Source organism: Myiozetetes cayanensis, unplaced genomic scaffold (assembly GCF_022539395.1).
Source record: "Myiozetetes cayanensis isolate MyiCay16 unplaced genomic scaffold, myiCay2020 scf175, whole genome shotgun sequence".
NCBI classification, from domain to species: domain Eukaryota; kingdom Metazoa; phylum Chordata; class Aves; order Passeriformes; family Tyrannidae; genus Myiozetetes; species Myiozetetes cayanensis.
In genome coordinates, this window is record NW_026087384.1 from 1 (window position 1) to 26,453 (window position 26,453).

The following is a 26,453-nucleotide window of genomic DNA, read 5'->3' on the forward strand; positions in this document are numbered from 1 at the left end:
TATTATTGTTCTAATTCTTGCATTTTCATGTGGGTAAGACACATTTTACCTGTCATTTGGCATATCTCTTGATATTTGATACATGTTGTCCTCAGCGGTCTATCCTTTTAAACACACGGATGTAACAATTATTGCAAAAAATTGCTGAGAGAACTAGGTCTCTAGGAACCAATTATACAGCTTTACCTCTGTATAAAAGACAGAGAAAAAAGGCCAAAAAAAAAAAGAGGGAATTACTCTTCAGAAGGTAAAAAAAATTATGTGTCCCACTACTGCCAACATTTCTGCCATTTCTGCAGTGACATTGCCTAGAAAGAGACACTCTCTATGATTCGAGTTGGAGGCATGTCTCTTGTCCATTCATGGTTCCACAGGCTTTTGGCAGCCCAATAAAGAAAAAAAGGTGTCACCTCTTGTCACTATAACAAGATAGAGTGACCACCATTCTTTCATTCCATCAATGAGCCAGAGACCAGCACTCCCCATCAACCACACGGTGAGAAAATTAGATGAACACACAATAAGGGTTAGGAAGAGTACCAAGAGATCAACGGGACAGCACAGACTTAAATACCTGTGGTGCGTCGGGGTCTTTGGGCGGCTCTCCCGCGACGGCGCTGCTGCTCGGGCTCGGCTTCCCGCAGGGCTCCCCGGCCAGAAGCTCCTCGGCGGGCAGGATGGGCAGCGGCGGCGGCGGCCAAGCGGCCTCGGCGGCGGCGCGGGCCGGCGCGGCCACGCACAGGTTGTAGGAGTAGGGCAAGGTGCCCTCGCAGAAGTCGGGCGGGAAGGCGGCGCCGGCCAGCGAGAAGCGCTGCGCGCCCAGGCAGCGCAGCACGGCGGGCGGCCCGGCCCGGCGCAGCCGCGCCAGCACGGCCAGCGCCACGCTGAGCACGAAGAGCGCCGACAGCAGCGCCAGCGCCAGCACCAGGTAGAACTGCAGCTCGGCCGGCGCGTCGGCGCCCGCCGGCCGCTCGCTCAGCTCCGGCAGCGCCTCCTGCAAGCTGTCGGCCAGCACCACGTGCAGCGTGGCCGTGGCCGACAGCGCCGGCTGCCCGTGGTCCTTCACCACGGCCACCAGCCGCTGCTTGGCCGCGTCCCGCTCCGACACGGCCCGCGCCGTGCGCACCTCGCCGCTCTGCAGCCCCACGCGGAACAGCGCCGGCTCCGACGCCTGCACCAGCTCGTACGACAGCCACGCGTTGCGCCCCGCGTCCGCGTCCACCGCCACCACCTTGCCCACCAGGTAGCCGGCCTCGGCCGACCGCGGCACCACCTCGAAAGCCGCCGCCACCGAAGAAGCCCCTCCCGCCGCCGGCGGCGGGTAGAGCACCCGCGGCGCGTTGTCGTTTTGGTCGAGCACGAAGACGCGCACCGTGGCCGTGGAGCTGCGCGCCGGCGCCCCGCCGTCCTGCGCCCGCACGGCCACCGCGAACTCGCGGCACTGCTCGTAGTCCAAGGAGCGCTGCGCGTACACCGCGCCGCTCCGCGCCTCCACCGACACGAGCGGCGCCGCGCCCGCCGCGCCCGCGCTGCCGCCCGCCAGCCAGTAGCTCACGCGCCCGTTGGCGCCCGCGTCCGCGTCCCGCGCGCTCACGCGCAGCACCAGCGCGCCCGCCACGTTGTTCTCCCGCACGTAGGCGCTGTACGCCGCCTCCTCGAACACCGGCGCGTTGTCGTTCACGTCCGACACCTCCAGCACCAGCTCCGCCGTGCTCGATAGCGCCGGCCTGCCCCGGTCCCGGGCCACCACCGTCACGCGCTGCTCGGACGCCTGCTCGCGGTCCAGCGCGCTCGCCGTCACCACCTTGTACGAGCCGCCCGACGACGCCACGATCGACAGCGGCGTCTCTCCCGACAGCTCGCACGACACCTCACCGTTCTCGCCGGAGTCCCGGTCACGAACTTTCAGCAGGGCCACCACGGTGCCGACCGGTGCGTCCTCCGAAATGGGGCTCGACAGGGACAGAATCGTGATCTCGGGTGCGTTGTCATTCTCGTCTGTGACATCTATCTGCACTTCACAGTGATCGGTAAGCCCTCCGCCGTCAGTCGCCTCCAAACCGAAACTGTATTTGGTCTTCTCCTCGAAATCGAGGGGACCCATTGTCCTGATATTCCCGCTTTCGCTGTCGACAGAGAATAAAGCGCTGACGGAGTCCGGGACGTCGCCGAAGGAATAGAGGACCCGCCCATTGGACCCCGCGTCCGCATCCGTGGCACGCACCTGCAGCACCAGCGACCCCGCCGGCAGATTCTCCGCCACTCGCGCCTCGTAGACACTTTTGCTGAACACAGGCGGATTGTCATTAGCGTCCGTCACGTTGATCCGAACCTGTAGAGTCCCGGACCTCGCGGGATCCCCGCCATCCAGTGCAGTAAGAACCAGTTCAAAGGAACTCTGTTTCTCCCGGTCCAACGCTCTCTCCAGCACTAATTCCGGCTGCTTCTTTCCGCCTCGGCTCTCCTTTAAGGCCAGAGAGAAGGACGGGTTGCTGCTGAGCTCGTAAGTCAGCAGAGAGTTGCTGCCCACGTCTGCATCTCGGGCCATCTCCAGGGGAAAACGAGCACCTGGATAAGTCCATTCATTGATTTCGAGCTCCAGAGCAGCTTTCCTAAAGGTAGGAGAGTTGTCATTCACGTCCTCAATGGCCACCTCAACGTGGAAAACATTGAGCGGCTTGTGCACCAGCGCCTCGAAGCTGACGGAGCAGGACGCCGACTCGCCGCACAGCTCCTCCCGGTCCAGCCTCTCGCCTCACGTACAGGTTCCCGTTCTCCTCGCTCACGGTAAAGTATTGCTTCTCCTCGCTGAGCCGCAGCTTGCGCGCCGGCAGCTCGTCCGGGCTGAGCCCCAGGTCCCGTGCCAGCGGCCCCACGAGCGAGCCTGTGGGCAGCTCCTCGGGGATGGCGTAGCGGAGCCGCTCCGGCGCCGCCCGGCAGCACAGGCACAGCAGCACAGCGGGCAGCAGCAGCGCTCGCCCGCCGGCCGGCCCGCCGCTCTGCCTCCGCCCGCCCGCCATTGTCGGCAGCGCCGGCTCTCGGCGCTCGGACGGCTCCTGCCGCTGCCCTGCCTCCCTCGCAGCCGCTCGAAGCAGCGAGCGCAGGGGCCGCCGCCGCCGCCTCGGACGCCGCCGCTGCCCGCTCTGGCCGCCTCTCGCCTCTGCTGCCCGTGCCGCTGCCGCTCTGGCCGCCACTGGCCGGGCGAGCGAGCAGCCTGCGGGGGCAGGACGCTGCGGCGGCGGCGGCTGCGGCTCCAGCGCCGCTCGGCGGCGGCCAACAGCGACACCCGGAGGCGCCGCCGCAGCACTGCAGCCGCCTTTGAGCCGCGCTGGGGCTTCACTGGCTCTGGGGTCCCACCCCGATTCCAATCAGCAAGCGCAGAAGTCCTTCACGCTCCTTATTCGATTCCAGCGGTGTTTTTAACTGAGATGCGCTGTCGTGTGCTTTTAGGTTCATCTCGTTGAGTCTCAGTGAACAACCAGAAGCAACTATGCATGGCAGAGAAATAAGGAAAGCAAAATATCTACTCATAATGAAATCTCGGTGCAAGAAATTATAGTACAGCTAACTTGAAAGGCTCCCGAGCACGGTCCAGAGTTGTAGTCTTTCATTAATATGTACGAATATCAAGAAGGTAATACTCATGTTTTAACACTCAAGAACAATCAACAACAGACCGAAGGAAAAGTCCGTAAAATCCTGTCATGTCAGGCCTGCAAAATACTTCATTTTCCCATGTATTTCTTTATTTTCCTTATGCAAATGCATTACATGCTTATGCAAATGCATATTTGTTCTGCTTGTGCAAACACGATATTTTTACATTTTCTAACTTTTCTTTTAGTGAGGAGAACAATTACCTTTAGAAAGAGATCTCCCTAAACCTTACTTTGTTTTGATTCTCAAAAGTTTGCTCTTTTCTTATTTACATGTAAGAGGGTCTGACATTCGGAAAGGCCTTTCCTAGAACCAGACAATATTTTGGGTGTGAAGGAACCTTAAATATCATGTAGTCCACAATGCACTAGGGGTCAGCTTTCTCATAGCCTCATCCATCCAGACCTTCAAACCTTTCAACCATGGCACATCAGCAGCTTCTCTGGACAACCTGTTCCCATGTCTCAACACCCTCACTTTAAAACGTTTCATCCTTATGACCAATTTAAACCTACCTTCTTTCAGTTTCTAACCATTCACTTGTCCTAGCAAGATAGGCCCTATTAAAAGTCTCTCTCCATATTAGTTTTACTCTATTTTATATATTAAAATATATGGTGACTTCTCAGCACCTTTTCTACTCCAGGCTGAAGGGCCTCTCTCAGACAACCTACATAGTAAGATGTTGTATCCCTTTGAGCATTTTCATGGTCCTTCTCTGGATGTACTCTAACAGGTCTCACAAAAGCATGGTGAGACACAAAACCACCTTTCCTGCTGGCCACAGTCCTTGTTTTGCAGCCCAGAGTATGATTGGCTTTCTAAACAGCAAGAACACATTGCCAGCTCATGTCCCATTTGTCACCCACCAGTTCCCAAGTCCTTCTCCACAAGGCAGCTCTGAATCCCCCAAGCCTGTTCGGGAATGGGACTGCTCTGACCCAGGTGCGTGATGTGGCACTTGACCTTGTTTAGCTTAATGAGCTTGACATGGGTCCACTCCTTCTACCTGTCCAGATCCCTCTGGATCCCATCCCATCCCATCCCATCCCATCCCATCCCATCCCTTCAGTGAATCAATGGCACCACTTAGCTTGGTGTCTTCTGCAAACTTGTAGTGGGTGCACTCAATCCAATTAGCTGCATCACTGATGAAGATAGTCAATGTATTAGTCCAAGTAAGGCCCCCAAAGAATGTCACAGTAGTATTTTCCAGATAGGCAATGAGCCATTGAATAAAACTCTTTGAGCACAGCCATCAAAGCCAGTTCCTCATCCATCTAGCAGTCCACCTGTCAAACCCAACTGAGCAACCACCATGGTTTGGGGGACCATGTGGTGACATCATGTACAGGTGACTGAGTATTTGCTGAAAAACAACACTCACAGCTTCTAATGCAAAAGTGAGAAACTGTTTTCTGCAAGAAATGGGGAAAATGAATCATGACCTTCCAGGAAATAAAGGCTTGAAAGAAAGTGTAATTACAACTGTGAGGAAACTGTGCATCATAATGTTCCAGGGAGATAGAGATGGATACAAGATGTTTCCCACAAGAATTCCAAGCCACTCTACCCCAAGCTCTAGTATTTTATTGTCATTTCAAAATGCTTTTCATAACAGCAAAACCAGGATCACAACATAAATGGCACAGGCTTTGTCAGCAGGCATGAAATCAAACCACTGCTCACCCAAAACCACACTGACCTACCTGTTTTCCTGTTCCAAAGCTATTCCCTCACATTCCTTGCTCTGCATTCACAGCCTTCAGTTGCACTATGGGCAAGACCCAATGTTTGGCCATATGTCAGCCACAAGCCAAAGAGCATGTGACATTCTAGGGAAACAAAAGTATATCCAGGCCTTTCTGCTGGCAGCTGAACTCCTTCAAGGCATGGATGAGAACACCTTGCACAGCCTGCTAATTCAAACAGATCTCTTCTTTCAAGGACTATCAGCCAAACTGAGGCCCAGTTTCAGCACATGAGAATAATCAAGGAAGGAATAGGAAAGCCACAGAAGTGAAGGAGTAACTTAATATTTCAGGCTATGTCAACTGCAGTAGGTACACAAGAAGCATTGTCTAACTAGCAAAAAGTACACAGGAGGATCACACAGGACTTTATGCCAAATGCTTGCTTCTCTAAACAATTTCCTTGGAAATCAAGAAAGGAAAAGTGCACAGGACCATCATTATGGGGCCCCTATAAAAACTAGTGTTTATACCTACCTTTTAGGCAGTTCCAAATACACCACAGCCAACTGTTCCACCTGCCCTGCCTCTGTGCAGACAGAATGCTTCAGCAGGCTCAAACATCCTGCAACAGGGAAGCTCCCTTTGCAGACAGACACCACTGAAAGACATGTTCCCCACACAACTTCTCCTTATGGAGAACAAGAATCCCAACACAGCTCCATGCATAGGACCTCCTCTGCTCATCACATTCATTCTGAGAGTTGTAAAATGTTCTCAAGGGCATAAGTGACATGCAGTGCACTTAAAGACAGCTTAAAGACACAATAATTCTTCCTCAGCACACGGTCAGTTTGGGAGATATGTGACTCTGCAACTGTCAGAGCCACATTTACATCTGCGTCCAAGAACTACCATTCACAGGAAGAGTTGTATCAGACCAGACAGTGGATAACAGGAATGATTTCCTTGCACGTGCTTCAAATAACAAGCCCCCAAACCAGAATTTCCTAACAAAGTTACCATCTCATCCCCTACATTCCCAGCAATTTCAACACCAACAAAACATCAGCTGTTACTTCATATGAGCAAGATCCCTTGATAACATCTGAAGGTTCGTCGAGGCTGGGGAAAGCTTAGTACAACCAAGATGAGGCTCTACATCACAGCCTTATGAGGACATGAGAGCCAGAGAAAGGAGAGTTCTTGCTCATCCAGGTTTCTGACATTTACCCTCTCTTTTAGGGACAAATGATCGCCAGAGACAATATGTAGATATGTGTGCTGTGATTAAAGCCTTTGATATTTTGACTGGACAAACCCCTAACATTTACTAGTCTGCCTCTGATTCACAAATCCACACGGTGTCTATGTCATTGATGAAGATCTGTTGTTTCAGATTGGAAATACTACTGGTCACAATATGGAGCACTGAGGGACACCACACATTGCTGGTTTCCACTTGGACATTGAGCCTATATGACATTGAGCCTGTAAGACTGTAACTCTTTGGAGGTGACCATACATCCAGTTCCTCATCCATTTTACAGTCAAACCTTGTCTCTTCAATTCAGCAGCCACCATTTTAGGGGGGAGTGTGTGTGAGACATCCTGAACACCTTCTCCCACTGGCCTCTGCTCTGCTCAGGGAAACCTTGGCTGGGCTGGGTGTCCCCTCTGCACTTTGAGGACTGCATTATAAGAGATGGATTTGCATTATTATGCTACAGACAAGTGTGCCTGGGGGAGCACACATATGCCTATGAAAGCCTTATAGCTGTAAACATCACAGGTGTGTACAAGAAGAGTACCTTCCCTTGGACAATTGGAAGAGATGTGACCTTCCACATAAGATCAGATTCCCTTGAGGTTGAGCTCATGACAAGCAAGGCAGCAGTTAAATATACTGAGAGTTAGGAATTAACACATCAGGCGCAAAAACATTTCATAGGCCACACTTGTTGAGCAGAAGCAACTAAAGTGGATGGTATTCCATCAGGCAAACATTATTCTTAGCTATGACAGGTGACAAGATTAGCATCTGTTCTTTGATAGTTCCCCCCACAAAGCTCCCATGTGTTCTCTCCATTGCTACACAGCTGTCAGGTTCACTTCTGACTTGTTCATAATTGCCAAAAGTTATCATGAGTGGATAACGCTCTATGATTGGAGCAAGAAGGGAGATACATTTGCCTGCTGACCAGCATTCTCATCAGAAACTGAAGGATTCTAACGCACACAAAGTGTAAAAGGCCAAAATAGAAGAGAAATGGTCATCTAAAAGAGAATAGCTCATCAAACTAATGGCTTTGGGCAAATCTCCTCCCCTCTTTTATCACAGGCATGGTTCCACAGAGATGTGACTTCTACTAAGGTCACATTTACATCTATTCCTCCAGACAACAGCAGACCACAAGGATACTCTCCCACCTCCTGCCTTTCACACCTGCTGTAGCATGAAAAGGGGTACTAACCACAAGTTCCTAAAGGAAGCAATACTGATAATTGCAAGGAAGCCTACATGGGTAAGAAACCAAGAAGTGAAAAACCAGACCATAAATCAGATAAGCAAGGCAAGGAAGCATTAGAAGACAAAGAGATATTGGAGAAACTCACTGGGAAGTCTTCTTGGTCTTCACTGCAGCATCAGAAACTCACTACTGAGGGCAGCTGGAAGGGATTCCTATCTCAAGCTGTGTGTGAGACCCTCAAGTCTTACTCCAGACTACGTAGTAGGGGTTTCACTTTAAGAAGTATTTGCCACATCTCAGTAACTCTGGCCTGCTAACCTCCCACAAGTACAAAGCTGCAAGTGTAAAGAGCTTATCACAGGCCTCTTGCTCAGGCTCAGTCTTTTGAGAAATTACAGTGCAACAGATTGACTTTTTGGTTCTGCTTCATTTTCCTCACACGAGGAATTTATCTTAGGTACTTGAAGTATTTGCTACAAAACAGTACTCACAGTTTCAAAGGCAAAAGAACTGTTCAGGAATGGGGAAAATGGCCTTCCAGGAAACAGAGGGCTGAAAGAAAGTGTAATTACAACTACAAAGAAACTCTGCAGTGCCGTATGACAGGGAGATGTGGATGGGTAATGGAAATTTCAAAAAGGAACATGCTTCATCATTTTACATGAAAATGTGCAAACTCACAGGCAACAAAAAATCACAATGTGTTATATTGCAAATGGGCATCAAACAAGGAAAGGGGTAAACTGTATCTCCCGTGTCCTTTGTATCACAAACAGGACCAGAACTCTCCTCTCCAACCCTTCACAACCTGCATGGTGTTCTCTAACTCTCGCAGCTGTTCTGTCTCTGCCCAAACAAAATTTTTTACACTGCCAAAACCTCATACAACATTAAAGCTACCTTTGCAGACAGAGAACACAGAAGGAAAATTGCACACGCTTCTCCTTTTCTGGGAACAAGCACCACAACATGGATGTACGTAAAAACAATTCTCTGCTCACCAAAGTACCCGAGGAAATGTAAAATCTTCTCAAGTGTATATGTCATAACAAAGATACCATCGTTCTATTTTAGCACATGGGCATGTGTTCACATACATGACTCACAAGTCTAAATCTAAAGTGCACACCTGTGCTCAATAACTGCCATTCAAAGAAAATGTCATGAAAACAAATTGATGAACCTGCAACTTGGCCATTTGGATTCTGAGCACTATGATACATTTTAAAAGATGAAATACACACATCCTGTTTCTAAGAGGTACCTCCTCACACACAGCACCCACAAGTCTCTCCTCAAAACTTTCACAGCACGTTATTCCTATTGATCACCAGATACAAAGGCCCACAGTTAGATCACCACAAACTGCAAAGCAAGAAGTTAAAACCTGCAGAAAGGAAGGATCACGATGTACTCATCTACATTATGACACTTTGATAAGGTACATAATTCAGGTCGTTAATTGGTGGTGAATACAAAAATGCCAGTATGGCCTATGTTGTAAGTATATAATTAAGCTGTAAGGCAAGCATTAATGATGATTTGCTAACACAAAGGAAGAACATCCAGGGCTCCCATTACAACTAAAACAACAAGTCTTATAATCAAAATTCTTTGGGAAGATGAAACTCACATTGCACCGTGATAGAGATGAATTAAAACATCTTTTATACCCTTCAACAGCCCCTCATGCACAGCTCCCACAACTCCCAACTCCAACCCTTCATAAATTACATGATGATTTTGACCCTCACAGTTTGCAAGTACATGATATAAAAGCACCAGCTCCCAGACTGTTTCTCTTCAACATGCACTACCAGCACCCCACAGACTTCACATACATTGCTGTAAGAAGAAGGAAGATACTTTTTTCTGCTCGCCAGTGGTATGTGAATAAACCTATAAGTTCCCAAAGGGAAAGAGAAGCTGTCTTGCAGGAAAGACCGGGTCAGTGAACATCTGCATACAGGCAATCAGCCCCTTCTTATGTCACCCTCCATACCTTGAATCTCTTCCCTCCCTCCCTTGTAATGCTTTTCCCATAGTATGTATTTTCAAGACTAGGCGCGTTCAGATCCTTTTCCAATATGAAAATGTTAAAACAAGGCGAATCAGCACAACAGATCTCTGAAACAGATTCTTACCCTTCACGAGCGGCAACCCACAATCTTTCTAAAACAGTTACAATACTCAAGATTATCTTCCATCTTCAAAACAGGCAGAAGGACCAGCTGTAGGCCAGCCCATTCCTCTACTAGGGACAACAAGATCAGAGCATGGACGAATGCAAAGGTACTTTCTTTCTCACCCATTATCATAGAGACTTGGAAAAAGGTGAGAAGAATAAAAACGAAGAGAAGGGAAGTTACATAAGGGACCCTTAACTTTCTGTTTCAAGAGAATCTCACCCAACCCTAGAACGTGTGGGAAGACACCTGACTCTGCTAATAAAGAAAACTTCTATTTGCTAATTAGGCAAGAATTCTGTTGCTATCAAAAGAGCTAATACCAAAATAACACACAACGAGATAAGAAAAAAAAAGTAATAGAAGATCTAATAACGACAAGAACACTGATACTGGAAACTTCAGGGGAAAGGGAGAGAAATGACGCACAGAAAGAAAACAAGTCCCCGAAAGAGCAAAGCTCTAGCCAACTGAAACCTCATTTCTCCTATCCCCTCACCAATTTTAGGGCCGAGGACCGACTCCAAATGCACCTCCCCGCACCAAGAGGCTGCACCTGTGCAGTGATCCAACCTTCACTGAATGAAGGTTTGCCTTTCCTATAAGAAAACATCATTGCAGAAGACAGATCACAGGGTATAAAGGGCAGGAGATTGGCAGAGGAAAACGTCGCAGTCACACCCAGATATGAGAAACTCACCGAAGGAGCGGCGGGATCTATGGGCCGGTCGCCGGCAGGTTCCTCGTCTCCGAGCAGCGGCGCGGGCTCGTCGGGCGGCGGGCGGGCCGGCAGGGTGTCGCAGCAGCTGGCGGCCGAGAGGCGCAGGTGGCTCTTGCGCGAGTCGGCCGTGAGAGACACGTCGTGCGAGTAGGAGTGCAGGAAGGCGCGGACGCCGTCGATGCCCACGAAGTGCGTGGCAGGCACGCCGCGCAAGGCGGCGCCGGCCGTGGCCAGCAGCTGCTGCTGCTGCTGCGAGCGGCGCCAGCGCCTCAGGCGCAGCGCCAGCAGCAGCAGCAGGAAGGCGAGGAAGAGGCAGGAGACGGCGGCCACGGCCAGCACGAGCCAGCGCGTCAGGCTGGCGGCCGGCTCGGCCGGCGCCGCCTCTGCGTGCGCCGCGCTGCCCAGCTCGGCCAGCAGCTCGGCCACGCTGTCGGCCAGCACCAGGCTGAGCGTGGCCGTGGCCGACAGCGCCGGCCGGCCGTGGTCCTTGACCAGCACCAGCAGGCTGTGGCGCGCCGCGTCGCGGGCCAGCGGCGAGCGCGCCGTGCGCACCTCGCCGCTGTGCAGCCCCACGCGGAACAGCCCCGGCTCCGTGGCCTTGGCCAGCTCGTACGACAGCCACGCGTTCTGCCCCGCGTCCGCGTCCACCGCCACCACCTTGGCCACCAGCGCGCCGGGCGAGCCCGAGCGCGGCGCCAGCTCCACGCCCGCCCAGCCCGAGCCCGCCCCCGCCCCCAAGCCCGCGCCCGGCCCCGCCGCCGGCGGGTACAGCACCTGCGGCGCGTTGTCGTTCTCGTCCACGATCAGCAGCCGCACCGACACGTTGCTGCTCAGCGCCGGCGAGCCGCCGTCCTCCGCCCGCACCCACAGCCCCACCTCGCGCACCTGCTCGTAGTCGAACGAGCGCAGCGCGTACAGCGCGCCCGTCTCCGCCTGCACCGACACGTACGACGACAGCGGCGCGCCCCGCACCCGCCCCTCCGCCAGCCGGTACCGCACGCGCGCGTTCCCACCCCAGTCGGCGTCCGTCGCCCGCACCACCAGCACCAGCGCGCCCGCCGCGTTGTTCTCCCGCAGCCGCGCGCTGTAGCGCTCCTGCGCGAACACCGGCGCGTTGTCGTTCACGTCCAGCACCCGCAGCGCCAGCACCGTGCTGCTCTGCAGCGCCGGCCACCCGCCGTCGGCCGCCCGCACCGTCACGTTGTACTCCGACTGCTGCTCGCGGTCCAGCTCTCTCGCTGTCACCACGCGGTAGTAGTCCTCGAGGGATTTCTCCAGGTGGAACGGGACACCCCCTTCGAGAGAACAGCGCACCTCGCCGTTGGTCCCGGAGTCGGGGTCCTGCACATGCAGTAGGGCCACCACCGTTCCCGTCGGGGCGTCCTCAGAAATCTCACTCAGCGCTGATGATACTGTGATTTCGGGCACATTGTCATTGACATCTGTCACGGAGATCGCAACTCTTGTAGTGTCGAAAAGTGCTCCACCATCATGTGCCTGCACTTCCAGTTCGTAGTAATCTCCTTCCTCGAAATCCAGGCTCTGCATCAGCGTGATGGCTCCAGTCTCAGAGTCCAGCTGGAAAACATCGGAATCTGAGTGCGTCGCTTTCTTCATCGAATATTTCACGTCCCCATTCAATCCCTCGTCAGCGTCTGTGGCCGTGACGGTGACGAGGACGGAGCCCACGGTCACGTCCTCCGGCACACGCACCGTGTACTCCGCCTGGCTGAACACGGGCGCGTTGTCGTTCGCGTCCAGCACCGTCACACGGATCCGCGCCGTGCCCGTCCGGGCCGGATCGCCGCCGTCACTCGCCCTCAGCACCAGCTCATGGAACGCCGCCTCCTCCCGGTCCAGCGCCTTCGCCAGCACCAGCTCGGGACGCTGATCCCCGGCGGGGCCCGTCTGCACGGCCAGCGAGAAGTGCTCGTCGCCGCTCAGCTCGTAGCTCTGCAGGGAATTCTGTCCAGAGTCCGGATCGTGGGCTCTGGGAAGTGGAAATCTCGATCCCGGGGTTGTCGTCTCGCTCATCCTCATCTGTGTTTCTGCTTCTCGGAAGCTGGGTGCGTTGTCATTAATGTCCGTGATTTCTACTTCGATTTCGTAAACCTGCATCTTTTCCTCTACCATCAGCTCACAGCGCAGCTCGCATTGCTCCACCAACCGGCACAGCTGCTCTCTGTCGATCCTCTCTGTCGTCAACAAATGTCCCGTCTTTCCATGCAGAGTGAAATACTGTCGTTCTACCTTTGTCCAAGATACGGACTCGGCGGTCGCCGAGCTCCAAGTGCTGCAGCCCCAGGTCCTTGGCCACGTCGCCCACAAACGAGCCCTTGGGCATCTCCTCGGGCACCGAGTAGCGCAGCTGCCCCCACGCCGCCTCCCAGGCCGCCAGCAGGACGCCCCAGAGCAGGACTCGCTGCCGCCGGCCCCAGCGCCTCCCCGCCGAGCACATCTCCGCCGCCGCACCGCCGGCACCGCAACACTGCAGGCAGATCCCCGCCGCCGATCAATGACCGTGCTCCTGCTCCCGCTCCCGTTCCGACTTGCCGCTTTCGGCCTCTGCCACTGGCCCCTCCGCCTCGCTGTATCTCCGCTCCGCACCGCGGGGCGATCGTAAACCGACCGCTGCCTGAGCCAGGAATCCAGCGATCCAGCGATCGAGCCGGTCCGCAGCGGGCGGGGCTGCGGCGGCTCCGACCTTCCTCTCGCTCCTCTCGGTCAACAGCGGCGCCCGCAGCCTCCTCCCGGCACTGCAGGCACCGAGCGCTGCTGAGAGATGATCGTCCTGCCTCGCCCACAGGACGGTCAGAAAGACGGCACATTTGCCGCGGAAATGTCGGGTCCAGCACAGCGGAGACCTGGTGTTATGTTCTTTCTACCGCGCGGGAAAATATTCATGTGATTGCGATAATCTCTACATACAAAGTTCTCTTAATACGGCGTGCAGAGTATTCCAAACCTACTCATCTATGGCAGGAAAGCACAACATCTTCCCTGCAAATGCACAGGGTTTTGTGTAATTCGTTCTCCAATTTTTCCTCACCCAGTGTCAACACTAACACCTCCAGCCATGGTAGATTCCCAGGTCTGAGCTATTGCACATAGCAGCGATGAAGATTCCTCCTCAAAAGCAGGCATTCTATGTACTGCCCTTCCCTCTCTACTTCTTTACTTTTCACTTGCACATCCGAGGCTGCTCTGAATCAGCCTGCATTGCTCTCCTCCAACCAGTACTTCCGATTTTTCCATTACATCCTAAACATAAGGCCCTGCTTTTGTATACATCTTAGTGCTCCACTGTTGACCACAGCCTTAGAGAGAGGTGCTATTCAGCTTTTCTTAGATCACATCCAATCTCTTCGTAGAAAAGTCAGCTGAAGAATGGTAAATAAGAAGGAACCACTAAACTCTGAATGAAAAATAATCGCAGAAATATAATAAAGAAATAAAGCTCTGATAAAATAAACTGATCTCACCATAGCTTGCCATTTATGTAGCCCACTTAGACCAAAAATTCGCACGGCACAGGACAGAAGGTTGGCATATTCCTTAGGGAAGAACAACTCCCCCTTCATCTAGCAAGTTTCCTTAAACTCTGAAATAGCAAAAAGGTCACAGTGCATCTATATGGTCAAGAAGGATCAGGAATGAAAAAATCTCAGTTCTGAGCGTCAATCTTATTGCCAACTCCACCATGTGGAATTATCAGATGCCTTTCTAAGTAACCACCTACACCGTTATTAACCCATAGTATTTCACACAATGCAAGGTTTGCAGAAAAGCCTGAGCAGTTGAACAAAGAGGTGCTCTCGCTACTTTACTGCTCTGAGAGGTAAACTAAGGAGAGCAGAACCTAGAAGCAGAACTATACAGGTCCTCTACGGTTTTATGCAACATAAGTTGAACGACAAGAACCTCTCAACTGAGCCTACATCAGTGAATTTCATGAGGCAAGAAGTGTAGCTTGGCAAAGCCGTGCCTATGGAAAAAGCGACCGGCAATAGCTGAACCAGAACACAAACCCCAAGAGCCCACTGCCATCTGCACACCCTTACGAAAAGCTCAGACAAAGAAGTGAAGGGGTTTACAGACCTGCGGTGCGTCGGGGTCAGCGGGCGGCTCTCCCGCGACGGCGCTGCTGCTCGGGCTCGGCTTCCCGCAGGGCTCCCCGGCCAGAAGCTCCTCGGCGGGCAGGATGGGCAGCGGCGGCGGCGGCCAAGCGGCCTCGGCGGCGGCGCGGGCCGGCGCGGCCACGCACAGGTTGTAGGAGTAGGGCAAGGTGCCCTCGCAGAAGTCGGGCGGGAAGGCGGCGCCGGCCAGCGAGAAGCGCTGCGCGCCCAGGCAGCGCAGCACGGCGGGCGGCCCGGCCCGGCGCAGCCGCGCCAGCACGGCCAGCGCCACGCTGAGCACGAAGAGCGCCGACAGCAGCGCCAGCGCCAGCACCAGGTAGAACTGCAGCTCGGCCGGCGCGTCGGCGCCCGCCGGCCGCTCGCTCAGCTCCGGCAGCGCCTCCTGCAAGCTGTCGGCCAGCACCACGTGCAGCGTGGCCGTGGCCGACAGCGCCGGCTGCCCGTGGTCCTTCACCACGGCCACCAGCCGCTGCTTGGCCGCGTCCCGCTCCGACACGGCCCGCGCCGTGCGCACCTCGCCGCTCTGCAGCCCCACGCGGAACAGCGCCGGCTCCGACGCCTGCACCAGCTCGTACGACAGCCACGCGTTGCGCCCCGCGTCCGCGTCCACCGCCACCACCTTGCCCACCAGGTAGCCGGCCTCGGCCGACCGCGGCACCACCTCGAAAGCCGCCGCCACCGAAGAAGCCCCTCCCGCCGCCGGCGGCGGGTAGAGCACCCGCGGCGCGTTGTCGTTTTGGTCGAGCACGAAGACGCGCACCGTGGCCGTGGAGCTGCGCGCCGGCGCCCCGCCGTCCTGCGCCCGCACGGCCACCGCGAACTCGCGGCACTGCTCGTAGTCCAAGGAGCGCTGCGCGTACACCGCGCCGCTCCGCGCCTCCACCGACACGAGCGGCGCCGCGCCCGCCGCGCCCGCGCTGCCGCCCGCCAGCCAGTAGCTCACGCGCCCGTTGGCGCCCGCGTCCGCGTCCCGCGCGCTCACGCGCAGCACCAGCGCGCCCGCCACGTTGTTCTCCCGCACGTAGGCGCTGTACGCCGCCTCCTCGAACACCGGCGCGTTGTCGTTCACGTCCGACACCTCCAGCACCAGCTCCGCCGTGCTCGATAGCGCCGGCCTGCCCCGGTCCCGGGCCACCACCGTCACGCGCTGCTCGGACGCCTGCTCGCGGTCCAGCGCGCTCGCCGTCACCACCTTGTACGAGCCGCCCGACGACGCCACGATCGACAGCGGCGCCTCTCCCGACAGCTCGCACGACACCTCACCGTTCTCGCCGGAGTCCCGGTCACGGACTTTCAGCAGGGCCACCACGGTGCCAACTGGCGCGTCCTCGGGCACGGGGCTCGACAGTGACAGAATCGTGATCTCGGGCGCGTTGTCATTCTCGTCCGTGATGTCTATCTGCACTTCACAGTGATCGGTGAGCCCGCCTCCGTCCCTCGCCTCCAGGCCGAAGCTATATTCACTTTTCTCCTCGAAGTCGAGGGGACCTGCAGTCCTGATCTCTCCGTTCTCACTGTCGACAGAGAACAACTCACGGATCCCGGCCGGGACGTTGCTGAAGGAATAGGAGACCCGCCCATTGGACCCCGCGTCTGCATCTGTGGCCCGCACCTGCAGCACCAGCGACCCTGCCGGCAGATTCTCCGCCACTCTGCACCTCGTACACTGTTTTGCTGAACACGGGCGGGTTGTCGTTGGCATCTGTCACGTTGACACGAACCTGAACAGTCCCGGATCTCGCGGGTTCCCCATCATCTACTGCCACCAGCACCAGCTCAAAGGAACTCTGTTTCTCCCGGTCCAATGTTTTCTCCAGCACTAATTCCGGCTGTTTCTTTCCACCCGGCCTTTCCTTTACGGCCAGACTGAAGGACGGGTTGCTGCTGATCTGGTAATTAAGCAGCGAGTTGCTTCCCGCATCTGCGTCTTGGGCCATTTCCAGAGGAAAACGAGCACCCGGAAGCGTCCATTCACTGATCTCGAGTTCCAGAGCAGCCTTGCTGAAGGTTGGGGAGTTGTCATTCACGTCCTCTATAGCCACTTCGACGTGGAAAGCGTTGAGCGGGTTGTGCACCAGCGCCTCGAAGCCGACGGAGCAGGATGCCGATCTGCCGCACAGCTCCTCCCGGTCCAGCCTCTCGCTCACGTACAGGTTCCCGTTCTCCTCGCTCACGGTAAAGTATTGCTTCTCCTCGCTGAGCCGCAGTTTGCGCGCCGGCAGCTCGTCCGGGCTGAGCCCCAGGTCCCGTGCCAGCGGCCCCACGAGCGAGCCCGTGGGCAGCTCCTCGGGGATGGCGTAGCGGAGCCGCTCCGGCGCCGCCCGGCAGCACAGGCACAGCAGCACAGCGGGCAGCAGCAGCGCTCGCCCGCCGGCCGGCCCGCCGCTCTGCCTCCGCCCGCCCGCCATTGTCGGCAGCGCCGGCTCTCGGCGCTCGGACGGCTCCTGCCGCTGCCCTGCCTCCCTCGCAGCCGCTCGAAGCAGCGAGCGCAGGGGCCGCCGCCGCCGCCTCGGACGCCGCCGCTGCCCGCTCTGGCCGCCTCTCGCCTCTGCTGCCCGTGCCGCTGCCGCTCTGGCCGCCACTGGCCGGGCGAGCGAGCAGCCTGCGGGGGCAGGACGCTGCGGCGGCGGCGGCTGCGGCTCCAGCGCCGCTCGGCGGCGGCCAACAGCGACACCCGGAGGCGCCGCCGCAGCACTGCAGCCGCCTTTGAGCCGCGCTGGGGCTGCACCGGCTCTGGGGTCCCACCCCGATTCCAATCAGCAATCAAAGCAGGACCTGCTTAATGTGCTTCTTCCTAAGTTCTTTAGAACTGGCATGCGCTGTCGGGTGGTTTTAGGTCATTATCACAATTAATAGTGAGAATCAAATATCTATAAATATTCATAACAGAGATTAAAGGAAGGACATCAGCTACTCTAAATAAAACCAGGGCACAAATATAGGAGCAATAAATTATATTAGAAGGAAGATTTCAAGATCATTTGTGCACTGTGTGAGATCTCTTGAATTCTGCTGAATTCATTACCTGGGATGAATTAACCCGAGAAATCGATCAGCCTAAAGCAATTGAAATGATCTCTATGCTAAGGTAGCAGATTTAACAGTTACTCTTTTGTTTTTTTGTAATTCTTGAAATGTCCTTCTTTTCATCTCCATACTTGAGGGGCTGACAAGGGCAAAGTGCAAAGTCCTTCATAGAGTCAAACAATGATTTCAGTTCAAAGGGTTCTTTCAAGGTCATTCAATCCCCAGCTCTTCCATTGGCAGGAACACTTTTCACTCGACTAAAACACTCAAAACTTCATCCAACCTTCATCATCCCTTTAACTGCAGAAGTATCTGTAACTTCTCTTGGAACAAACCCCATTGTCCTATGCCCTGTCACTACAGGCCATGATTAAAGGGTTTTCCATCTTTCTTTTAAGCTTAAATAAATAATAATAAATAATAACTGGAAAAGGAAAAGCAGCTCCATGTCCTTTTGGTGTCTCACAAAAAGAGCTTAGAGGGAATGAAGTACCCCTATTCTGTTAGCCTTATTACTCATTATACTGTGCAAGATACAACTTTAAGAGCAGCAAGTATTCTTTACCAAATCGTGTTCCACTTTATTACTCATCAGTAACCCCATGTACTTCTCTGCAAGGCTGTTATCAATTTCCCACTGTCTATTTAAACTGGAGATTACCCTGACCCAGGAGCAGGACCTTTTCTTTGGTCTTGTTGAACTTCCTGATGTTTGCATAGGCCCACTCCTCCAGCCCATCAAGGTCTCTCCCGTTGGCATCTCTGCCCTCTCATGTTTACATCAATTAGTCCTGACAGTAAGAGATCTCAAGGACACCTTCACATCTCCTGCCTTTCACACCTGCTGTACCATGAACAAGAGGCACTAACACACGATGCATGGCTGAATGAAGCAATGCTGATAATCACAAGGAACCCTCAGACATGTGAAACTAAGAAATAAACCCCAAAAATGTAAAGCAGAGAAGCAAGGCAAGGAAGCATCAGGAGACAAGGAGTGATCAGAGAACCTCACTGGGAAGTCTTTGGGGTCTTCACTGGAATTCACCTCTGGAAGCACTTGGAAGTCACTGAGATCTCAAGTTGCAAGTGCAGACCTCAAGTCTTACACCAGACTACCTAGTTACAGGATTCATTTTAAGAAAGAGTCATCATCTCTCAGTAATTCTACTATGTGGCCTGCTCACCTCCCACAAATATCAAGCACTTCATTATGGGCCCGTTTGTCAAGCTCAACCTTCTGAGAAATTACAACAGATTCATTTTTTTCTTTTCCTTCATATTCCTCAGACCCAAAATTCTGCCCTAGGTGGCTGAAGGAAGTATTTGCTGCCAAACCACAGACACAGTTTCAAAGACAGAAGCACTGACCAGAAATGTGTAAAAAGACCACAACGAAATCAAACCATTTCCCAGTCAAACCCTCACTGACCCATCATTTTCCTCATTCAAGTCCAGCATCTCCATCTCCTGGCTCTGCATTCCCAATTTTTAGTTGCACTGTGGACAATACCTGAATTCTGACTACAGGGCAGCACCAGGGAAAAGAGCATTTCATTCAGTCGCATTTTAGGAAAACATAAACTTATCAAGTGTTTCTCTTAGCTGATGTCCACCCTTAGGGTATGGAGAAGAACTTCTTTCCCACCCTGGCAATTCTGAAGTACAGAATGAAAAGTTGGAAGAGACCTTCAAGATCACCTGGTCCAACCCTCAGCCCAGCACTACCATAATCACCCCTAAACCATATCCCCAAGTGCAACATCCAGAGGTCTCTCAAACACTTCCAGAGAGTGGTGACTCCACCACATCCCTGGTCAAGTTATTCCAATGTCTGGTCACTCTTTCATAGAAACAAGCAAACAAAAAACTCAAATATCTAATCTGGATTTCCTGTTATACAGTTTAAGATCATTTTCTGATTTTCTTCCCTTAAGAAATGGTAGAAGAGAACAACCTCCACCTCACTACAACCGCTGTTTGAAGTAGTTTGTTTGGAAGAGTTCTTTCAAGGTCATTGAATCCCCAGCTCTACCATGGGCAGGAATACTTTGCACTGGACTAAAACACTCAAAACCTCATCCAGCCTCATCAAAACCTCATCCAAACAGAGCAATGAGGTGGTCCCTGAGCTTCCTCTTCTCCCTACTATATAACTCAGGAGAACTGAAATATCTGAACTGTTTCTCAAAAGCTTAAGCAGCTTTTGTTTGTTCACAGGACTGTCAGGCACAGGGAGGCCCAGCTTTACTCCTTGACATGAAGCAAACAAATAAATAAACCACAGCAAGAGTGAGAAACCATCAGAAGTGTATGAACCACAGACTCACATTTCAGATTGTGTCAGATGTAGGAGGAACACTAAGGAAACTGGTTGGTAGGAAGTACGCAGGAGGCTCACGCAGGAGCTCACAGCGCAGAGCCCAGACACACTCATATCTCTGGCAGTGAAAAAACAAACAAGTTTGGAACCACAGCTGTGGCCTCATCCAACAGCTGGGTCAAACTGGAACTTTACACCTTTCTTTCAACCACTTCCCACTGTAGCAGAGTGAACTCCTGCACCAGCCTTTTCTCTGGACAGACAGATCTCTTTTCTCTGCCTGAACACCACACCACAGGAAAGTTAAATCTGCAGACACACACCACTACAAGAAAAGCTGCACACACAATTTCTTAGATCCCAAGCATCCCAACAAAAATTATTCTGCTGCTCGTTACAATAATTGGAATAACTTTGAAATGTTATACAGAACAAAAGCAATCAGCAGCTCAGTTAAAAACCTGGATATCAAAGTATCAGCTCAAAGAGAACATCACACATGGGCTTTTGCTCTACCACTCATCGTGCAAGATGTGTTAAACACAAAACTTGGCCATCTGAGTCCAAACCATGCAATATCAAAAAATAAGACTCCTTCTGACTTATTTTCAGATGGAAAAGTTCCAACCCTGGGAATCAGCAAAACACAGGCCATTTCTCCACCAGTACCTCCTCACACACGATACATCCAACAGGCCCTTCAAACTCTCTTCTTGGTTATGTAACTAAGAGTAGGTGATAATTCAGGTGTTTAGTAAGCAGTGAATACACAACTTGCTTTTCCCAAAGCTCCCACATGACCTTTGTCATAATTAGGCTGTGCAGTTACGCAATTATGACAACGTGCAAACACAAAGAAGGAAGCTCCCAGGAGTGGAATAACATGTCTTCTAGCCAAACATTTCCGTAAAGAAAACTTCACGTTTCATGATAATACAGGTAGGTAATGAACCAGAGAACAAAAAAAGCATTCCCTTGTGGCCTTCAAGAGACTCTCATGCACAGCTCCAAGGACTCAAATCTCCCACACTTCTCAACATCCAGAGTGCTCAATGACCTATCTAATTTATATGACATATAACACTCAGTTACCCAGAACATTTCTCTCCACATCACTGTCACACAGGTGTCTTTATAAATCTGCATGAAAGAAGATATGTTTGTATCTAATTTACAAGCACATGGCACATAAGGCCCAGTGCATCAGACCATTTATCTTCAATCCACCGAATTCACACAGATGTCTTTACATTTCTACATGAAGATACATTTGTCTGCTCCCTGATCTTCTGTGAAGAAACCTCAAAGTTCTAAAAGGAAAAGGGGAGCAGTGCTCCTGTGAATGTATGCAGACATTCACAGTGGGTCAGTGAGTAGGGCCAATCATCCTCTCCTTACATCTCCCTGTGCAGCTTGAGTCTCTCCCCTTGTGCTCACACAAGGCTCTTACCATGACATGTATTTTATAACCAAGGCACATCTAGCACCATTTCACATGGCTCAACCTTAAAAGACAAGAAATCAGCAAAACATCCCTGCCATTTCCTCCTACATTTCCTTCTCCACAAGCAGCCATCCACAACTCTTTTTGAGCAGTTACAGCTTTCAGCATGATCCTTCATATTCATAACAGGTATACAGACATCATCAAGGCACCAGTTGTTGCCCAGCACTTTTCCCTACAGGAAACTCAAAGAGCAAAGTATGGATGAGTGTGAAGATACAACCTAATGACCTCCATTATGTATCAACGAGGTACATTAAGGCTACAAGAGTGCAAATGATGAGCAGCAGAGTTACTCATGGAGTTGTCAAAATTACAACCTAGAGATCCTCACTGAAATCAAGTGCATGTGCCTTCGGGAAGACACTTGAACCTGCAAAGAACCCAAACTACAATTTCCTAATAAGGCAACACATCTGTACAGAAGACCAAGGGCTGAAAGGAACACGAGTGTTACACGTCATGGCACAGAACGGACTTGGCACATGATGAAAACACAAAGCCTCACTCAACCTTCCAGGCACCATCAGTGCCACTACACTTGCCTCCCCAGCACCCTGGAAAACCAAGCAAGGACCCTATATCCACCACCCACCAGCCTAAGAAGTGTCAATGAACGAACCTCTGCCAGCTTTGTCAGTAAACTTCCGTATACAGAGAACAAAAATCGGCGGGGAAAGAGCAGCAAAGCAAAAGGGGAAGCTTCGCAGAGGCATTATGGTCAGAAGAACTCACCGGGAGAGGGGCTGGGTCCCCGTGCTGGGGACCGGTAAGATCCTCGTCACCAAGCAGCGGCGCGGGCTCGTCGGGCGGCGGGCGGGCCGGCAGGGTGTCGCAGCAGCTGGCGGCCGAGAAGCGCAGGTGGCTCTTGCGCGAGTCGGCCGTGAGAGACACGTCGTGCGAGTAGGAGTGCAGGAAGGCGCGGACGCCGTCGATGCCCACGAAGTGCGTGGCAGGCACGCCGCGCAAGGCGGCGCCGGCCGTGGCCAGCAGCTGCTGCTGCTGCTGCTGCTGCGAGCGGCGCCAGCGCCTCAGGCGCAGCGCCAGCAGCAGCAGCAGGAAGGCGAGGAAGAGGCAGGAGACGGCGGCCACGGCCAGCACGAGCCAGCGCGTCAGGCTGGCGGCCGGCTCGGCCGGCGCCGCCTCTGCGTGCGCCGCGCTGCCCAGCTCGGCCAGCAGCTCGGCCACGCTGTCGGCCAGCACCAGGCTGAGCGTGGCCGTGGCCGACAGCACCGGCCGGCCGTGGTCCTTGACCAGCACCAGCAGGCTGTGGCGCGCCGCGTCGCGGGCCAGCGGCGAGCGCGCCGTGCGCACCTCGCCGCTGTGCAGCCCCACGCGGAACAGCCCCGGCTCCGTGGCCTTGGCCAGCTCGTACGACAGCCACGCGTTCTGCCCCGCGTCCGCGTCCACCGCCACCACCTTGGCCACCAGCGCGCCGGGCGAGCCCGAGCGCGGCGCCAGCTCCACGCCCGCCCAGCCCGAGCCCGCCCCCGCCCCCAAGCCTGCGCCCGGCCCCGCCGCCGGCGGGTACAGCACCTGCGGCGCGTTGTCGTTCTCGTCCACGATCAGCAGCCGCACCGACACGTTGCTGCTCAGCGCCGGCGAGCCGCCGTCCTCCGCCCGCACCCACAGCCCCACCTCGCGCACCTGCTCGTAGTCGAACGAGCGCAGCGCGTACAGCGCGCCCGTCTCCGCCTGCACCGACACGTACGACGACAGCGGCGCGCCCCGCACCCGCCCCTCCGCCAGCCGGTACCGCACGCGCGCGTTCCCACCCCAGTCGGCGTCCGTCGCCCGCACCACCAGCACCAGCGCGCCCGCCGCGTTGTTCTCCCGCAGCCGCGCGCTGTAGCGCTCCTGCGCGAACACCGGCGCGTTGTCGTTCACGTCCAGCACCCGCAGCGCCAGCACCGTGCTGCTCTGCAGCGCCGGCCACCCGCCGTCGGCCGCCCGCACCGTCACGTTATACTCCGACTGCTGCTCGCGGTCCAGCTCTCTCGCTGTCACCACGCGGTAGTAGCTGCCCTGCGAGCTCTCCAGGCGGAATGGGACATCCCCGTCAAGGGAGCAGCGCACCTCTCCGTTGGTCCCGGAGTCGGGGTCCTGCACATGCAGTAGGGCCACCACCGTCCCCGGCGGGGCGTCCTCAGAAACCTCACTCAGCGCTGATGACACTATCATTTCAGGCACGTTGTCATTGACATCTGTCACGGAGATGGCAACTTTCGTCGTGTCGAAAAGCCCTCCACCATCATGTGCCTGCACCTTCAATACGTAGGAATCGCCTTCCTCGAAGTCCAGGCTTCTGCACAAGCGTGATTTCTCCCGTCTCAGCGTCTATCTGGAATATATCCGATGCCATGTTCGTCTCTTTCTTCATCGAATATCTCACGTCCCCATTCAATCCCTCGTCGGGGTCGGTGGCCGTGACGGTGACGAGGACGGAGCCCACGGGCACGTCCTCCGGCACACGCACCGTGTACTCCGCCTGGCTGAACACGGGCGCGTTGTCGTTCGCGTCCACAACCGTCACGCGGATCCGCGCCGTGCCCGTCCGGACCGGATCGCCGCCGTCGCTCGCCCTCAGCACCAGCTCGTGGAACGCCGCCTCCTCCCGATCCAGCGCCTTCGCCAGCACCAGCTCGGGACGCTGATCCCCGCCAGGGCCCGTCTGCACGGCCAGCGAGAAGTGCTCGTCGCCGCTCAGCTCGTAGCTCTGCAGGGAATTCCGTCCAGAGTCTGGGTCGTGAGGTCTATCAAGTGGAAACTGGGACCCCGGGGCTGTCATCTCGTTCATTCGGAGTTCAATTTCTGCTTCTCGGAAGGTGGGTGCATTGTCGTTAATGTCCGTGATTTCTACTTCGATTCCGTAAACCTTCATTTCCCCCTCCACTATCAGCTCACAGCGCAGCACGCATTTCTCCACCAGCCGGCACAGCTGCTCTCTGTCGATCCTCTCGGCCGTCACTAAATGTCCCGTCTTCCCGTGCAGAGTGAAATACTGCGTCCTACCTCTGTCTATGATGCGGACACCGCGGTCTGGGAGCGCCGGCAGCTGCAGCCCCAGGTCCTTGGCCACGTCGCCCACGAACGAGCCCTTGGGCATCTCCTCGGGCACCGAGTAGCGCAGCTGCCCCCACGCCGCCTCCCAGGCCGCCAGCAAGATGCCCCAGAGCAGGACTCGCTGCCGCCGGCCCCAGCGCCTCCCCGCCGCGCACATCTCCGCCGCCGCACCGCCGGCCCCGCAACACCGCAGGCAGATCCCCGCCGCCGGCTGCCGATTCGGCTCACCCTTCGGCTCCGACTTGCCGCTGCCTCCGGCCCCTCCACCTCGTTATATCCCGACTCCGCACCGCAGGGACGATCGGAAATCGACCACTTTCCGAGGCAGGATCCAGCGATCGAGCCGGTCCGCAGCGGGCGGGGCTGCAGCGCTCCGACCTTCCTCTCGCTCCTCTCGGTCAACAGCGGCGCCCGCAGCCTCCTCCCGGCACTGCAGGCACCGAGCGCTGCCGAGAGATGCCCGCCCTGCCTCGCCCACGGGAAGCTCAAAAAGACGGGACAGTCGCCACGAAAATGTCGGGTCCAGCACAGCAAAGACATGGCGTTATGTTCTTTCTACCGCGCGGGTAAATACTCATGTGATTGTGATAATCTCTACATACAAAGTTCTCTTAATACGGCATGCAGAGTATTACGAACTTACTCTTCTATGACAGGAAAGTACAGCATCTTCCCTGCAAATGCACATAGCAAAGATTAAGATTCGAGCTCAAAAGCAGACATGCTATGGACTGCCCTTCCCTCTCTGCTTTTTCACTTTTCACTTGCACATGCGAGGCTGCTCTCAATCAGGCTGCATTGCTCTCCTCCAACCAGAACTTACGAATTTTTTATTACATCCTAAATGTAAGGCTCTACTTTTGCATATAGCTTATTGCCCCATTCTTGATCACAGCCTTAGCGAGAGATGCTATCAAGCAAGGAAAGTATAAACTTGGTGACAAGAATGATAAAAATAAAACGGGGGTAAGAACCACTGAAAGGAAGCAACCAACGAACGAAAAACAAACAAAAAAATCTCACTAATGAGGATTAATTGCATTGCCAACTCCACCACGTACAATTACCCGATTTCTTTCTAAGATCTGAGTATTCACCTTCACTGAGATTAACCTATACTATTTCACACAACACAGGGTTTGCAGATAAACATGAGCAGTTGAACAGAGAGGTGTTATCCCTATGTTACTCCTCTAAGACAAAAACTAAAGAAAGCAGAACGTAGAAGCACACCTTTAAAAGTGTTCTACGGTTTTATGCAGCATAAGTTCAACGATGAGAACCTCCCAACTGAGCCGACATCAGTGACAGTTCTTGAGGCAGGAAGGGCCGGTTCGCAACGCCTGCTGCCTAAAAGGGGGCCCAGTTACTACCTGCGCCTGTGGAAACAGCGACCAGCACTAGCTGAAACAGAAAAGACACAACCCCCAAGAGCCCACTGCCACCTGCACACCCTTAGGAAAACTTCAGAAAGCAAGGAGTGAAGGGGTTTACAGACCTGTGGTGCATCGGGGTCGTTAGGTGGCTCTCCCGCGACGGCGCTGCTGCTCGGGATCGGCTTCCCGCAGGGTTCCCCGGCCAGAAGCTCCTCGGCGGGCAGGATGGGCAGCGGCGGCGGCGGCCAAGCGGCCTCGGCGGCGGCGCGGGCCGGCGCGGCCACGCACAGGTTGTAGG

At 54.4% G+C, this 26,453-nt stretch overlaps 2 protein-coding genes and 2 pseudogenes across 3 annotated transcripts in view; all 4 read right to left on the reverse strand.

Annotated features, from left to right (window-relative positions):
• Positions 1-6: 6 nt before the first annotated feature.
• The window catches only part of LOC126638604 (protocadherin gamma-B5-like), a 28,865-nt gene continuing 2,418 nt past the window's right edge, over positions 7-26,453 (reverse strand). Inside the window, exon 2 of one of the 2 annotated variants that reach the window (XM_050312596.1) lies at positions 7-2,653. In XM_050312596.1, coding sequence (XP_050168553.1) covers positions 548-2,653 — 2,106 coding nt within the window. In that variant the 3' untranslated portion in view covers positions 7-547. The remainder of the gene's footprint in view (positions 2,654-26,453) is intronic. The other variant, XM_050312597.1, reaches the window with a different exon arrangement.
• Positions 4,725-13,184, reverse strand: LOC126638600 (protocadherin gamma-A10-like; annotated as a pseudogene).
• Positions 14,795-17,402, reverse strand: LOC126638603 (protocadherin gamma-B5-like). Its single transcript, XM_050312595.1, is given in 2 exon segments — positions 14,795-16,513; positions 16,515-17,402. Coding segments are annotated over 2 exon segments (2,475 nt in total). The 5' UTR covers positions 17,271-17,402.
• Positions 17,544-26,238, reverse strand: LOC126638601 (protocadherin gamma-A5-like; annotated as a pseudogene).